The sequence below is a fragment of the Malus domestica genome, chromosome 10, assembly GCF_042453785.1.
Source record: "Malus domestica chromosome 10, GDT2T_hap1".
Taxonomy (NCBI): Eukaryota; Viridiplantae; Streptophyta; class Magnoliopsida; order Rosales; family Rosaceae; genus Malus; species Malus domestica.
Window position 1 is genome coordinate 6,500,019 of NC_091670.1, and position 14,414 is coordinate 6,514,432.

A 14,414-nucleotide genomic window follows, 5' to 3' on the forward strand; every position below is an offset into this window, starting at 1 on the left:
GCGAATGACTAATTTGACCAATTTAAAATTAGTTTTTAAAAGGTTAAATGATTGAGTAGTTATTCAAATTTAATTTTTTTTTTATTGGGATAGTAACATTGAGAGGTGATGACACTTAATACTACGATCTAGTGAAATAAAAGATCGTAAGTTCGATACCCATAAAAAACGAATTAGAACTACATAACGTGGTTTGTAAAAAGTCTTGGTATATATAATGTGGAAAAAAAAGAAGGAAAAAAAAAAGAAAAAGAAGCGCCATTCACGAGGGGTTAGTCATAGAGTTTTACCTTTTACCATGTTAGCAACGAAACCTCTCCACAATCCCAAACCATTTCCTCACTATCACAGACCAGTCCTAACTTCGACACAGCGCCACCACAAATGGCGGCAATAGCCACTGTCCCGCCGCCACAACCACCACAACAAGCAAACGTTCCCTTAGACTCCTTAACCCACATAGACATCAGCACACTCTCTCAATCAGAGCTCCAAGTCCTCTCCCTCTTCTCCTCTTCCTCCTCCTCGGCCTTCAACCCCTGCCGCACCCACGACCTCGTCGTCCCCAAAATTGACCGATCTGTCTTCAACGAGAGCGCCGGGTCCCGCCGCCAAACCTACTCTCGTCCCCGCCGTCAACAGTCTGATACATCCACTGCCGCCGCCGCCAAAGGCCACCGTCGTCGCGTTGCCGGCCTGCTCGCTACCCCTCCTAAGCTCACTCTGGTGCCACCGGATGACCCTGAACGCAACGAGAACCATGCGATCATCGCTCACCTCAAGAACTTCATTTCCCAGGACCCCAAATTCGACCAAATCGACTTCGAACCCAACCATACGGCATCATTTTCCAGGGAGCTTATCCCGAATGACGACATGAGGACCGGAATTGTTGGTTTTGAGGGGAGAGGTGAAATGGGGGTGAAGAAAAGGAAGCGAGGGAGGAAGCCCAAAGTGAAAGTCTTGGGTTTGGAGAATGAGGGCTATGCGGGTATGGGGATGGTGAATACGGAGGGCGCTGCAGTCGACATTTCGGGTTTGGGGAATGCAGAAGAGCCTTTTGGGGAGGAGTTGAGGCGGAGGACGGTGGGTTTGGAAACGGAGGAGGAGTTGTTGGGGTTTATGAGGGATTTGGGTGGGCAGTGGGGGAGTAGGAGGAAGAAGAGGAAGATAGTGGATGCCAGTGAGTTCGGGGATGCCTTGCCAGTCGGTTGGAAGCTCTTGCTAGGGCTTAAGAGGAAGGAAGGACGTGCTTGGATATACTGCCGCCGATACATAAGGTTTTACTTGCTTTGTTTCTTCTTCAGTTCAGTCACTTGTATTAGGCTTGGCAACATTGAGTTCTACTAAGTTATTGTCTGATAGTTTTATATTCTATTGCTCGACATTGACCTTGCCGTGACATTTTGTTCTTGTGCATTGTTCCTGATAAAACTTATTCTTCTTTGTTGATCATGGGCTCCCGATTGTTAGAAATTTGTATGCATGTGTCAGTAGGGGTGCCCGCAATTCAAAGCTTATGTATTTTATTTTATCATACCCATGAGAAGGCTTCTCTTGTATGGTAACATAGGTTATCTTAGCAGATCATCCTTGAGTAATGATGATCAAATTAGGATTCTGTACCTGTTTTCACCCCTCATACAAAAGAACTACTGGAGATACAAACACAAGGGCGGTCACTCGTGTTAGTGTCTATGTTTTCGTGATTGGCTGTAGGGTTGGACAATAACATTGAATGATCTACCACAAAGCATTAATGTTGAATAGTTTGCTAAAGCCTGGAAATTACTTTGTTAATTTGATAGATACTGATAACCTAATAATTTGGTTGAAGTATGTCGCATGACTACCCTGATGCCTGATGTGGCAGTGTTAGAGAAAGCAGAAATGTGTGTTGTATATTTTGAAAACCTGAACAAAATGCATAACTATTTAATTGACCAAAAAAAATTCATAACCTGAACAAAATTCGTAACCAGTTAACTGATGCCTGGTGGTTATTTATAGTTTCATGTCAGTATTCCTTCTACTTCATATCCTGTATTTTGGAGTCACCTCTCTCTCTTGTGTTTCTCATCATTACGAGTTGCTTGCACTTTCCAGCCCTACTGGAGAACAATTTCTGACCTGCAAGGAAGTTTCTTCATTTCTTCACTCCTTCACCGATCACAATAATGCACAACAGCTAGATAGTGGCCATGCGCGTGAGAATGTTCCGGAAGAGTGCATAGTGGCTACTGAAAATGTAAGTTATATATTAGTGCAGCTGTGTGGTTTACTGTACCTTGGATGATTTTTCAAATTTTCTTTGGGGTGCAGCAGCATGCTGATAAGCATGGAGACCGTAGGCAAGATGTGAATTCCAGCTCTGCTTTAGTCGTGTCTTCTATGTCTAATGAGCGTGAAAAGGAAGTTACCTTATTGGGAGTAGACAATCTTGCTGAGGTTCAGATACATGACCTTTTTGAATGTCACAAATGCAATTTGACTTTTAATGAGAAGGATTCGTATTTGCAGCATCTATTGTCCTTTCACCAAAGGACTACGAGGAAGTATAGACTTGGTTCTACTGTTGGTGATGGTGTGATAATTAAAGATGGGAAATATGAATGCCAGTTTTGCCATAAGGTATTTCTGGAAAGGCGTCGCTACAATGGTCATGTAGGGATTCATGTCCGAAATTATGTCAGGAGGGTGGAAGAATCACCAGGTCCAACAACTCTTCAAAAGAGAATAGAGTCTCCAAACAGTGAAGGTTTGCCGTCAAGGACTTCAAAAATGGATGCTCTGATTGAAATTGCTCAAAACTCTATCATGGAAACGTCAACTGCTGGGCCTAATGATCAATCCAAGGGTGATGCTGCACTTGATAAACCATACATGGGATGTAGTTCAGAAATTCATGCCTCCGATTCTCATCAAGAAATGAACATAGATTCACCTCTTAGTGAACAGGACCTGGACGGTCGCTTGTTTGACAGAATCGATTCAGATCAACATGATAGTGAGCATACAATAACTGATGGAAGTATGGAAGGAGCTGACGATCCTATGGAAGTTGAAGATATTAATGACTCTTGTATGAATACAAATGAGTTATCTGCTACAGAGAAAAACGGTAAACCATCTGAATGTTCTTTGGACAAAGATGGCTTGGCATCCACCTCTGACGAGTTAAAGAAGTCAGGCACTAATCAGGATGGAGCTACTCGCTGCAAGATAGATGCTTCTTCGAATGACGAGTTTATTTGTGATGCAGTAGGGAATGAAATTTTGAATTGCACAAGTGCATTAGAGCATCCCAATTTCATTGATCACAGCACTAACAAGAATAGTGAACAAGCAGTTGACTTTGGTAGCAGCATTGAACAGGAACCATCTAAATCTAGTGATACTTTGATAGAATCTGTACTCCAAGCTTATGAAGGAAATGAACTGCAAATTGGGATTTCGGACTCCTCAATATCAGTGGTGAAATCAGTGGTCTGCTTTCCCACATCTACTGCAGTATCGGACGAGGTACCATCAAGCATTGCTGCCATATTTAGTTTCTTTCTAGTTTCTAGATATACTGATACACCAGAATCGTGTTCAAGGTTTTCTCCTTATAGTTAAGACCAAAGTTATTGCTGAAGAACTGACAAAAAAGATATATCATTTTCTTTTTCCTCGATTTCAACCTTGAACCCTGCCCCAAATATAGCAAATAAGAAGTCTGGAATGTTGTAGGAGTTAAGCCAGCATTCTGTTTAGAGGTATTTGTCGAATTCCCCCTTGAACTTGTAACCCGCTGTCAATTTACCCCCTAAACTTTTATTTTAGCCATTACCCCCTTGAACTTTTATTTTCCATGATAGACCCTAACTAATTAATTACATCGTAAGTGGCAATAATTCTTCATTAGTACTATAATAACAATTCTTTGATGTGATTATATTCCTTTGTTCTGTGCAAGATTTTTAGAAAATTAATTTCGTTGTTCGTTCTTCATGTTGAAAGGGTGACCAGCATCTTATAAGTGTTGCCCATAGACATGATGATACAGGGTTTGAGGAGCTAGGGTTGGACGAAATTGAACCACTGAAGTATGGGTTTCCTAGTGGGCAAGAATCTATTACACTGCAGGAGTTACCAATGGATTTGACAAATACTGCAGAGATGGAAAAGGCATTTGGTTCCTCTGTCCAGTTTGAATCAGAAGAAGTCATGCTAAGCATGGCTGGCGGACGTCATATAACAACTGCGTGTGTATGGTGCGGAGTAGAGTTCAACCATGAGGGTGTTGATTCTGAAATTCAACCAGATTCGGTCGGTTTTATGTGTCCAACTTGCAAAACAAAAATCTCTGGGCAACTCAATGTGTTAGATGATGACATGCCTGTGAATGCTAATCCATTCTAAACAACGGTATCTGGTATCCTATCATTTCATGTGATTAGTTTCTAATGTTGTCAGTTGCTTTTATTTTTGTTAACCTGATTATTTTAGGATGTTTTCTCCTCCTCCTTTTGGATTTCTTAGTCATAATTGCCAAATTATATATATATATATATATTTTTTTTTTTTAATTTTAGTTTTTTTGGGGTCAATTTGAACCTCAATTGGCTAGTACTCACCATGGGAAATGAATTCTACATATTCTTTTTCACCTTCTGCACGCCCCCTCTTAGTTATGGCCATTGATTCTTCTTGATTTATTTAATCACAGGGCTGCAAAAAAAAAAACAAAGGTGTGCATGAAGTGAAAAATGGCGTGCATAAATCATTTCCCTCACCTTATTATGTTTATGCAGTGTGAATTGGCATCTCTCCCTCCCTCTGCGCTTTTCTCCGGTCAGCGGTAAACTGAGAATCTAAGAGACCGAAATTAAAGGGTGCCATTGGCATTTAATGAAGTTAAGGGCATCTAGTTCTTGTAAGATGGTGCCGATATTCCCCACTTTTTTAATTTAACAGATAAGACAGACCTCAGTTTATTTATATTGATTTTTTAATACAAGCGGTGTTACTACTAAAATCTACACTGAGGCAACAAAGAGTGATATTTTCGGGGGTCATTCGTGGCTGAGGAATTATGTTGTATTTCTAATGAGTATGTAATAGAGGAATTGTGGTGTTTCTTTTGGTATGTGTAGCTCTTGTTCATGCTCTATAAACTTCCGCTAGGTCAAGTTTGATTTGAAACCTACATTTAGCATGCATGGCTTATGTAATTTCTTGACTGTGGTTGGTAAAATTTCATTTGATCTAAATTAATAAAGTGTTATAACACCACCATCTTTCAAACGATGAAAAAAAAAAAAAAAAAATCCCAAATCCACAAAGCAAACCATCGGCGAATATGTTGAGTGCTATACAAAGATCGGTTTTTACGAGGTGTTATTTTGGTTGTGCTATCCACACCTATTTGTTTTCAGTTCAAACGATCCAACTGCTAAAAATTGAGAGATCTGCGTAGGAAGTAACACACATCCCTAAATATAAAGTTTAAATTAAAGTAAATCAAATCCCATGATAGTGGCTCTTGTCTATACCATGTTTAAATCAGCCATTCGTAGGACATCTAGTTCTTCCTTTTATTACATGACTCAGAATAAGCATAAGAAGCATGGCCATGCATATGCTGCTAAGTAATTGGACAGATTAATGAATTCACACTTTACCTTTAAATTAATATGTATGAATTTTCTAGATAAATGGTGGATTGCATTGGTGGTTACATTTTATCGTTGTTATTGGTTTAACAATTAATTATTGAAAATCCCAGATGATATAAAAGCTATCCCTTTCCACCTAGCTCGTTGTATCATGCTTACCTATGTAGCTAACCTTCTATATATAGATATTGCTTGACTGGCTTTGTAGCCTAGCTTTGAGATATATATTATACATGAAGCCGAAAAAAAATGATCTATGTTAGACATGGATGATCATGACTAAAAGAAAAAACAATCGCTTGCCCTAACTGCAAAGAACTGACGCTGGGTGGTACACAGCACCGATGCTTTGCCCTAACTGTAAGGAACTGACGCTGGTTGGCACACAGCATCAATGCGTCCGCAGTAATGTAATCATTTACAGTTGTGCTTCAGAAACACAAGGAGAAACTATTAGTCGTGTTCGTGGAGATCACGAAGGTGAGCATCATAGCCTGGAGAGAGGGCTTAGCAGGCGTTACCAAACCAAGGAATCACCATCAAGTAATTCTTCTAGTACTGGTAGTTCAAGTGTTAATAGTTTCAAGCCATCTTACATAAAAAACAAAGGATCTTGCCATAAATGCAAGCAATGGGTTCAACTGCCCCTGTATGGCACACAGCAACGATGCCTCTGCGGTTATGTAATGACTTACGGTGCTGCTGCAGAAACACAAGGAGAAACTAGTAGTTATGTTCGTGGAGATCACAAAGGCGAGTATCATAGCCTCCAAACCAAGGAATCATCACGAAACAATTCTTCTAGTACTAGTAGTTCAGGTCGTAATAGTTTCAAGCAATTTTATACAGGGACAGGGATGCCGATGCGTTTCCCTCCTCCCGCTTGGAGGAGCCAGTGCCCAGTGGATCACGACCAAACATGCGTGCACTTCTTTGCGGTTTGACATACAAGCACCTTAAATACAATCTCAAGGGCATTCATAATGATGTGATGAACATGGAAGACTTGTTGATCAAAACCTTGGGTTTTCCTGCCAACTGCATACGCATACTTTCGGGTAATTATTAATTAATTAGCTACTCAAGTTAATTATTTATCGATCGTAATCCTATAAGCCTTCGCTGATTACATGTATAATTTTTCGTCAATTAGAAAACATTGGTATCCAAGATTATGCAAAGAGGTTAAAAGAGAAGCCAATAATAAAAGATGAAATGAGATAGAAAAGGGGGGAAAAGATAAAAGAAGTGGTTATTTGTGATGACCCTGCGTTGGCATTAAATCCCACATCGTTTGGGTGAGGAAAGGTGATGAACTTCATCTTATCTCTCATAACGAGATCTTTCGGGAATGGAGGCCTACGAACAAAACCGTGCGGGCCAGACTCAAAGCGGACAATATCTTGCTGGAGAGAGAGTTTTTGATATTATTTGTGCTTCATAATATAGTATTTTTATACTATCAAACCATTCAATGAATGCAGAAGATATTTGTGCTTTTTTAAGATAATATGTTTACGTTTTCAAATCATCAATGAATGCAGAAGATGATCCGCTTGACCTAGAGCGGATTCCCACAAAGAAAAACATAGAGAATTCCTTGAAATGGCTTGTGGAGGACTGCCAGCGGGGAGACTCGTTGGTGTTCTACTTCTCAGGGCATGGCTTACGACAGTCTGATTTCAAAGACGATGAGCTTGATGGTTTCGACGAGACCATTTGCCCTGTTGATTTTATGAAAGAAGGAATTGTGCTTGACAATGATATTAATGAAACCATTGTTCGGCCACTCAAGGAGGGTGTTACACTCCTCGCTATCGTTGATGCTTCTAACATTAATGGAACGATTCTTGATCTGGAGTACGTGTACAACCATAAACTGTGAGTTACATATACAAGAAGTACTTTCAATCTTTAAATTCGAATTTATACGATTACAAGTACGAGATCATTTACTCTGTTCTTAACGTACCAAATGTAGATGCCTCGCACACGACCATTGCCGGATAGCTAATCTCGCCTAATCTTTCTCCATTTCACTTAAAAAAATTACTTTCAATCTGTGACTTCATACTTGTACGATTACAAGAGTAATACCACAACATGTATTATAAATGTGATTCAAGTTTTACAATTCAGAAAGCATGGGCATCGAATCCGTATTCTTGAGATTAATACTGTCCGTATACCACAGCGGCATGCAATGTGATCTCACCATAACTCTAGAAGGTTTCTCCTTTATAATTAACTGTGACATACGTTTTCTTTTTACTTGTTTTGCAGGAATGCTTGGAAAGAAAATATTCCTCCATCTGGTGTTAGAAAAAGTACGAATGGTGGGTTAGCGATTTCTCTCAGTACTTGCGAAGATAATACTACAGTAAGTGATGCTTCTATTCAATGTGATCAAAGTATGTTTAAGGAACATATAAAAGCCAACTTCTGAATGTTTTCAAGTTGAATCGAGACGAAAGTTAGTCATGAAAGAAACCTATCCGTTCTTGTCCCCATAAGTTGATAGGATTCAAAGGCGTAAATTTTCTGTAGTAAGTCCTCATCCGTTCAACTCCCTTTCATTGTACTTATGCAGGAATTTTTCCCCTTTTTCTCTTTCTTCTGATATACAATAGTATTAATCAACAGATGAAGGCTTTTACTGGAAGAGCAATGCAAGGTGCTATGACATACATTCTCACTCATCATAACTATGGCAGATTCAGCCATAAAAACACAGAAAAGCTTAAAGTATGAAGCTATGGAAATCGCAGAGAGAGAGAGAGAGAGAGAGATAGAAACTTGCAAAAGAAGCTGATGTATTATCCAAACAAAATCATCAACAATTACATTAGTATTAAGCTCTATTTATAGTAGCTGTCAAAGCTTCTAACAGCTGTCAAAGTTAATGACTAAGGAATCTAACAAATCTAACTACCTTAGCTGATGTGTACAAAACATGAAATGACTCAAATACCCCACCATTTATTTCCTCTGTTAATACTCCCCCTCAATCTTAGCTGGGATATCCTAGTCTGAGATTGGAACAATGATGAACAAACAAAGGACTATGTGACCCTTTTGTTAACATATCTGCAACATGTGCCTCAGTGGGAATATACTGAACCTGTAGATCACCTTTTTGCACTCGTTCACGAACAAAATGAAAATCTGTATCTAAATGTTTAATCCTAGTATGAAATACTGGATTAGAACACAACGATAAGGTAGAAAGATTATGACAAAGTATCAAAGGTACTGAAGGAAGAAAAACATGAACATCTTTAAGAACTAATCGTATCCAAGCCACATTCGCTGCTGCATTAGATAAGGCTTTACATTCAACCTCAGTGGAACTTCGAGAGACACTGCCTTGTTTCTTAGATTGCCAGGAAACATGATTTGAGCCCAGAAAAACAATGTAACCAATGGTAGACCTCCTTGTATTTATATTCACTGCCCAATCAGCATCATTATAAGCAAGTAAATCCATTTCTCCTTGAGCATAGTAAGTTAAGCCACATTGTATCGTACCTTTCAAATATCTGAGGATTCTTTTAATCAAACAGAAATGAGCTTTAGTTGGTGTTGTCATAAATTGACAAGCATAGTTGACAGCATATGCAATATCAGGCCTTGTAAAGGTGAGATATTGCAATGCACCAACTAAAATTCTGTAAATTGTTGGATCAGACCGTGGTTCCCCTTCGTCTTTAAGCAATTGAGTATGAGGTTTACTTGGAGTTGAACAAGGTCTGCAATTCACCATTCTTGCCTTATTGAGAAGGTCAGTCACATACTTTGACTGATTAATGAAGATATCTCCATTTTCTCTGTAAGTGATTTGAAGTCCCAAAAAATAGGTAAGCTTTCCCATGTCCTTCATATTAAAAACACTACCCAAATCATTAACTACTTGTTGAATAAGTTGAGATGAAGAACCTGTGATGATAATATCATCAACATATAGTAACAAGATGACCACATCAGTCCCAAACACTTTCACAAACAAACTAGGATCTAAATGAGATGACTGAAAGTTTAAGGAAGGTAAATAACTTGTCAACTTGGCATTCCAAGCCCATGGAGCCTGTTTAAGGCTATATAATGACTTGAGAAGCTTACACACATGATTAGGATACCTAGAATCTTGAAAACCTTGAGGTTGTTTCATAAAAACTTCTTCTTGTAACTCTCCATGAAGGAAAACATTCTTTACATCCAATTGCCTCAATTCCCATCTGTTCATAGCAACAATAACAAAACCAACCCTACTGTTGTGTGTCTTACCACTGGACTAAGAGTCTCTTCATAGTCCAATCCTTGTTCTTGACTATATCCTTGTGCAACTAAACGTGCCTTATATCTTGATACTTTGCCATCTTGATCCTTCTTTATCTTGTACACCCATTTGCTCCCTATCACATTTCTGTTAACTGGAGGTGGTACTAACTCCCAAGTACCTTGTTTATGTAAAGCCTCAAACTCTTCTTTCATAGCATTTCTCCAGTCCTAAAAAATAACAGCTTGCTTATAATGAGAAGGTTCTAATGAATCATGAATGTTGAGAACAACAGTGAATCCACAGAACATCACATCATCATCATGAGTACTAGAAAACACCTGATTATCTGATGCATAAGCATAATAACTAGAATAGTCTTTCTTTTGCAAAACTCCACTTTTTAATCGTGTAACCATATTATGCCCAGAAGAAGTATGTATAACAGGAGATAGAGCCTCAAAATTAAAGATATTGTCATAAGTAGCAAGCATAGGTGATAAAGAAGATACATGCTCAAAAGAAATATTGTCAGCTAAAGATTGTGAACATACCTGATTTTGGTCTAGGGCATGGACATGCAACACTTGAGAGGAAGAATGAGATTGATGTAGAGTAATAGCTTGTGTATCTTGTAATGGTTCTTGTGCTTGACTTGGAGACAAACTTGAAGGCTAAGATGAAATAAAATGCATATCCATAGATTGACTATTTTCACCAATTACTTCTCTAGTTTGTTCAGATGAACCATGCAACACAACAGATACCATTCTTGGTAACTCTTTCTGTGATGATATAACATGCAAAGAAACATTAACAGAAGAAGATGGCGACTTCTTAAAAGGAAACACACTTTCATTATGGATTACATGTCTTGATAACAGTAGCCTTTCTGTATTCCTATTATAACACAACACTCCCTTGCAACCAACCGAATAGCCCAAAAAAACACACATTCATCACTTCTAGCTTGTAACTTATTGGCATTATAAGGTCTTAAGTAGGGATAGACGGCAGTACCAAAGACCTTCAAGGAAACCAGAGATGAAGATTGTCCAAACAACTTAAGATAAGGAGAAATCATATCTAGGTTTTGGCAAGGCATTCTATTTATTAAAAAACACAGCATGACTACAAGCTTGGAACCAAAACTTTTGAGGTAATCCTGCAGTGCTCAATAATGTCACGATAATCTCAATTATATGCCTATTTTTCCTTTTCGCCAACCCATTCTGTTGAGGGGTATATAGACAAGATACAAGATGGAAAATCCATTTGTGTCCAAAAATTGTTTAAAGACTCTACTCATGTATTCTCTTCTTCCATTAGATTGTAGAGTCTTAATATTGAATTTGAAATGATTCACAACAAATGCATGAAACTTAACAAACACAGTATAGACATCAAATTTATTAACAAGAGGGAAAATCCAAGTGAACCTTGTGCATTCATCTACAAAGATTACATAATATCTGTAACCTTCAAGAGATACAGTGGGTGAGGGTCCCTATACATCAGTATGCACTTTCTCAAAAGGAACACTGGACTTATTACATTTAGAAGGAAATGGTTGTCTAGTCATCTTACCCCTAATACAAGCTAAACATAAATGTGGACTTTTATCTAAAGAGACAGATATTTGAGATTCTTACAACATTTTCAACTGAACCTCATTTGTAGGATGTCAAAGTCTGTGATGCCAGATAAAAGTCTTCACAAGTTGTCCCAAAAGAGCTTGAGGTGTTTTATTTAATAGTTAAGAATAGTTGAAAAAATGCTGCTGAGGAATGTAATACAAGCTGCCACTACTACTCATTCTTCTTAGTAAAATTTTCTTTGTTGCCTTATCCTGCACCCAGAGGCCAAATTCATCAAGTATAACATAGCAATGATTATCTTTGCATAAGCGATACATAGATAATAAACTAGCTGCTAATTGAGGAACATGTAAAACCATCTGAAGAGTTAAGGGTTTGGAAGAAGTTAAAAGAGAACCCAAACCAGTATTGGCAACAGGTAGACCTTCTCCATTGCCCACTGTGATCCTTTCATTGCCTTCAAAAGGTGTGACAAGTGTCAAATTATCCAGATCAGCTGTCATATGATGTGTAGTCTCTGTGTCTAGCACCCAATTTGGTTGTGAAGAAGAAGCAAAGTTTTGCTGAGCTTGTGCAGTAAGAGCAGTTAGAGAAGAAAATGGTTAAGCCCTTTGATATGCATAATTTCCTTGGTGGTAACAGTTGAGAGCAGAGTGACCTTTCATTCCACAAATTTGACATTCTAAAACTGGAGGGGCTGAGCTTGAGTTGGCATCATACCTTAAGTAACAATTAGGAGTTGTGTGTCCTTTTTTGTTACATATTTGACATTCGGGAATCAGTGTTGTCTTAGATCCACCATTGCCATTCCAATTCTGCCAATTCAAACCTTCTTTAGAACTATCAGAAAAACCATTGTTGTTTGAACCTCCAGAGAAACCATTTGAATTGCCAGAGAATCTGCCATTATTATTCCCATTGTATCTGGACATATTGTTAAGCCTTCCAGTGTTGCCTCCATTATTCTGATATCCTCTATTGTTCTGAAAATTCCTATTCCCTTGTTGATGAAACTGAGGTAGAGAAGCCTAAGAAACAATGCCGCCAGTTGGTCTGTGAGCATTACTTTTAGAAGAATTATGAGCTTCAGTGACAAAACCATAGGCACCAGAGAAATACTAAGAAACTCTTTGATCGTGTGAGGAATGAGCATTAGAGGATTCCCCTTGACAATACATGGCTGACATGGGAAAATTCAAAGTAGACTGTGAATTTTCAACTGTTCTCTCAGCTGCCAACAATTGTGCTCAAAATTCTTTCAAAGAAATAGGAGTTTCACGAGCCACAATCACAGTACGAATCATATTAAACTTAGTTGGTAAACCAGCAAGAGAAGCAACAATAATGTCATTCTCATACACTACTTCACCTGCTACCATAAGTTGATCTTTAAGAGCTTTAAGCCTCAACATATATTTTTCAACACTATCAGATCTTTTCTTGATAGTCAACAATTTAGTTTTGAGATGATTCACCCTTGCTATTAAAACTGTAGAATATTTATCCTGCAAATTCATCCAAGCTTCATATACAGTTTTACATCCTACAACATATTCCACTGCCTCGTCACCTAACGTAGCAAGAAGAAGACTAACAAGAGCTCTGTCTCGTTTAATCCATTCCTTGTATGCTGCTGTAATCTCAGTAGTGATACCATTATCTTCAGTGAACGCAAACTTCAGTGGACACACCAATGTGCCATCAAAGTGATCAAACAAATCATATCCCTCAAGTACTGATCGAAATTGAAATGACCACTTGACAAAATGATCATCGTGCAGCCGAATGGTTAACATACCAAGCAAACTTTCTACTTTTAACGTATTCATAACTAAACTTCTTGCAATTGTATCAACAAAGATCTTTCACAAGATTGCAAAACAATCAAGCAAATTGTACAACAAGATTCTATGAAAAAAAAACAACGAAGAGCTTTGTGCTAAATCAATTCGCAGAGTATCAACCAGTAAAGAGCATCGTGCTCAATTCAATCAGCAATTCACTAATAAGACAGAATCAATTCACAATAGGCTTCATGCCCAAACAGTAAGGAGCTTCGTGCTCAAAATAATCATCAATTCATCAATCAGAAAGATTCAATTCACAATAGGCTTCGTGCCCTAACATTTCTCACAGTAACAAATCGCAGATCCATAGCCACAACATGAAATTGAACACAAACTCCAAAAAATATTCACCAGAAAAGCACAAGAATCGAGCAATAGAACCTAATTCTTCAACGACATACCGAAACCAACACCGCTTTGCCGAAAGCAAAAACCACCGCCTCACAAATCCTTGGCAAAAAAAAAAACCCTCAAACTCCAAAGCCTGATGAGCTCGCCAGGATCCTCTTCACAGATTCACCAAACCTAAGCTCTTGATACCATCATAACTATGGCAAATTCAGCCATAAAAACACAGAAAAGCTTAAAGTATGAAGCTATGGAAATCGCAGAGAAAGAGAGAAATAGAAACTTGCAAAAGAAGCTGATGTATTATCCAAGCAAAATCATCAACAATTACATTAGTATCCAACTCAATTTATAGTAGTTGTCAAAGCTTCTAACAGCTGTCAAAGTTAATGACTAAGGAATCTAACAAATCTAACTACCTTAGTTGATGTGTACAAAACATGAAATGACTTAAATACCCCACCATATATTTCCTCTGTTAATTACTCAAACTGTTAAGAACAACCTTGACATAACATATGGGGTTCTGCTTGACTCGATGCTAAATCATTTCAAAAAGATTAACCGTGAAAGATGGAGTAACCCGAGATTCTTGAGGACTCCACTTCGACACAAAACCATACAGCTTTTCTTTCACTTCTTGCAACATGTTAAATCAAATGGGGTTCGATCTTCACTTATTTTT

The 14,414-nt window shown here is 38.3% G+C and overlaps 3 protein-coding genes across 10 annotated transcripts; 2 read left to right on the forward strand and 1 right to left on the reverse strand.

The window, feature by feature from the left end:
- Nucleotides 1-248: 248 nt before the first annotated feature.
- On the forward strand, nt 249-5,191 carry LOC103422093 (uncharacterized). Of its 8 annotated transcripts, none has more exons than XM_029109473.2 (5): nt 249-1,280; nt 2,107-2,248; nt 2,323-3,522; nt 4,003-4,417; nt 4,712-5,191. In XM_029109473.2, the coding sequence occupies exons 1-4, from the start codon at nt 385-387 to the stop codon at nt 4,402-4,404; spliced, it is 2,640 nt and encodes an 879-aa protein (XP_028965306.1). In that variant the 5' UTR covers nt 249-384; the 3' UTR covers nt 4,405-4,417; nt 4,712-5,191. The 8 variants fall into 8 exon arrangements, with proteins under 8 accessions (XP_028965306.1, XP_028965308.1, XP_028965307.1 ...); XM_029109475.2 differs by having other exon boundaries at nt 4,797-5,191; XM_029109474.2 differs by having other exon boundaries at nt 4,003-4,410.
- Nucleotides 5,192-5,909: 718 nt separating this feature from the next.
- Nucleotides 5,910-8,530, forward strand: LOC103412026 (metacaspase-1-like). Its single transcript, XM_070807274.1, has 3 exons — nt 5,910-6,718; nt 7,208-7,541; nt 7,944-8,530. The coding sequence occupies exons 1-3, from the start codon at nt 6,580-6,582 to the stop codon at nt 8,104-8,106; spliced, it is 636 nt and encodes a 211-aa protein (XP_070663375.1). The 5' UTR covers nt 5,910-6,579; the 3' UTR covers nt 8,107-8,530.
- Nucleotides 8,531-8,623: 93 nt separating this feature from the next.
- On the reverse strand, nt 8,624-13,330 carry LOC139188518 (uncharacterized). The gene is made up of 11 exons (XM_070806104.1): nt 12,827-13,330; nt 12,364-12,714; nt 11,938-11,991; nt 11,780-11,785; nt 10,662-10,721; nt 10,491-10,610; nt 10,278-10,394; nt 9,945-10,166; nt 9,189-9,687; nt 8,782-8,858; nt 8,624-8,689 (listed from the first exon to the last, which is right to left on the reverse strand). The coding sequence occupies exons 1-11, from the start codon at nt 13,328-13,330 to the stop codon at nt 8,624-8,626; spliced, it is 2,076 nt and encodes a 691-aa protein (XP_070662205.1).
- Nucleotides 13,331-14,414: the final 1,084 nt, after the last annotated feature.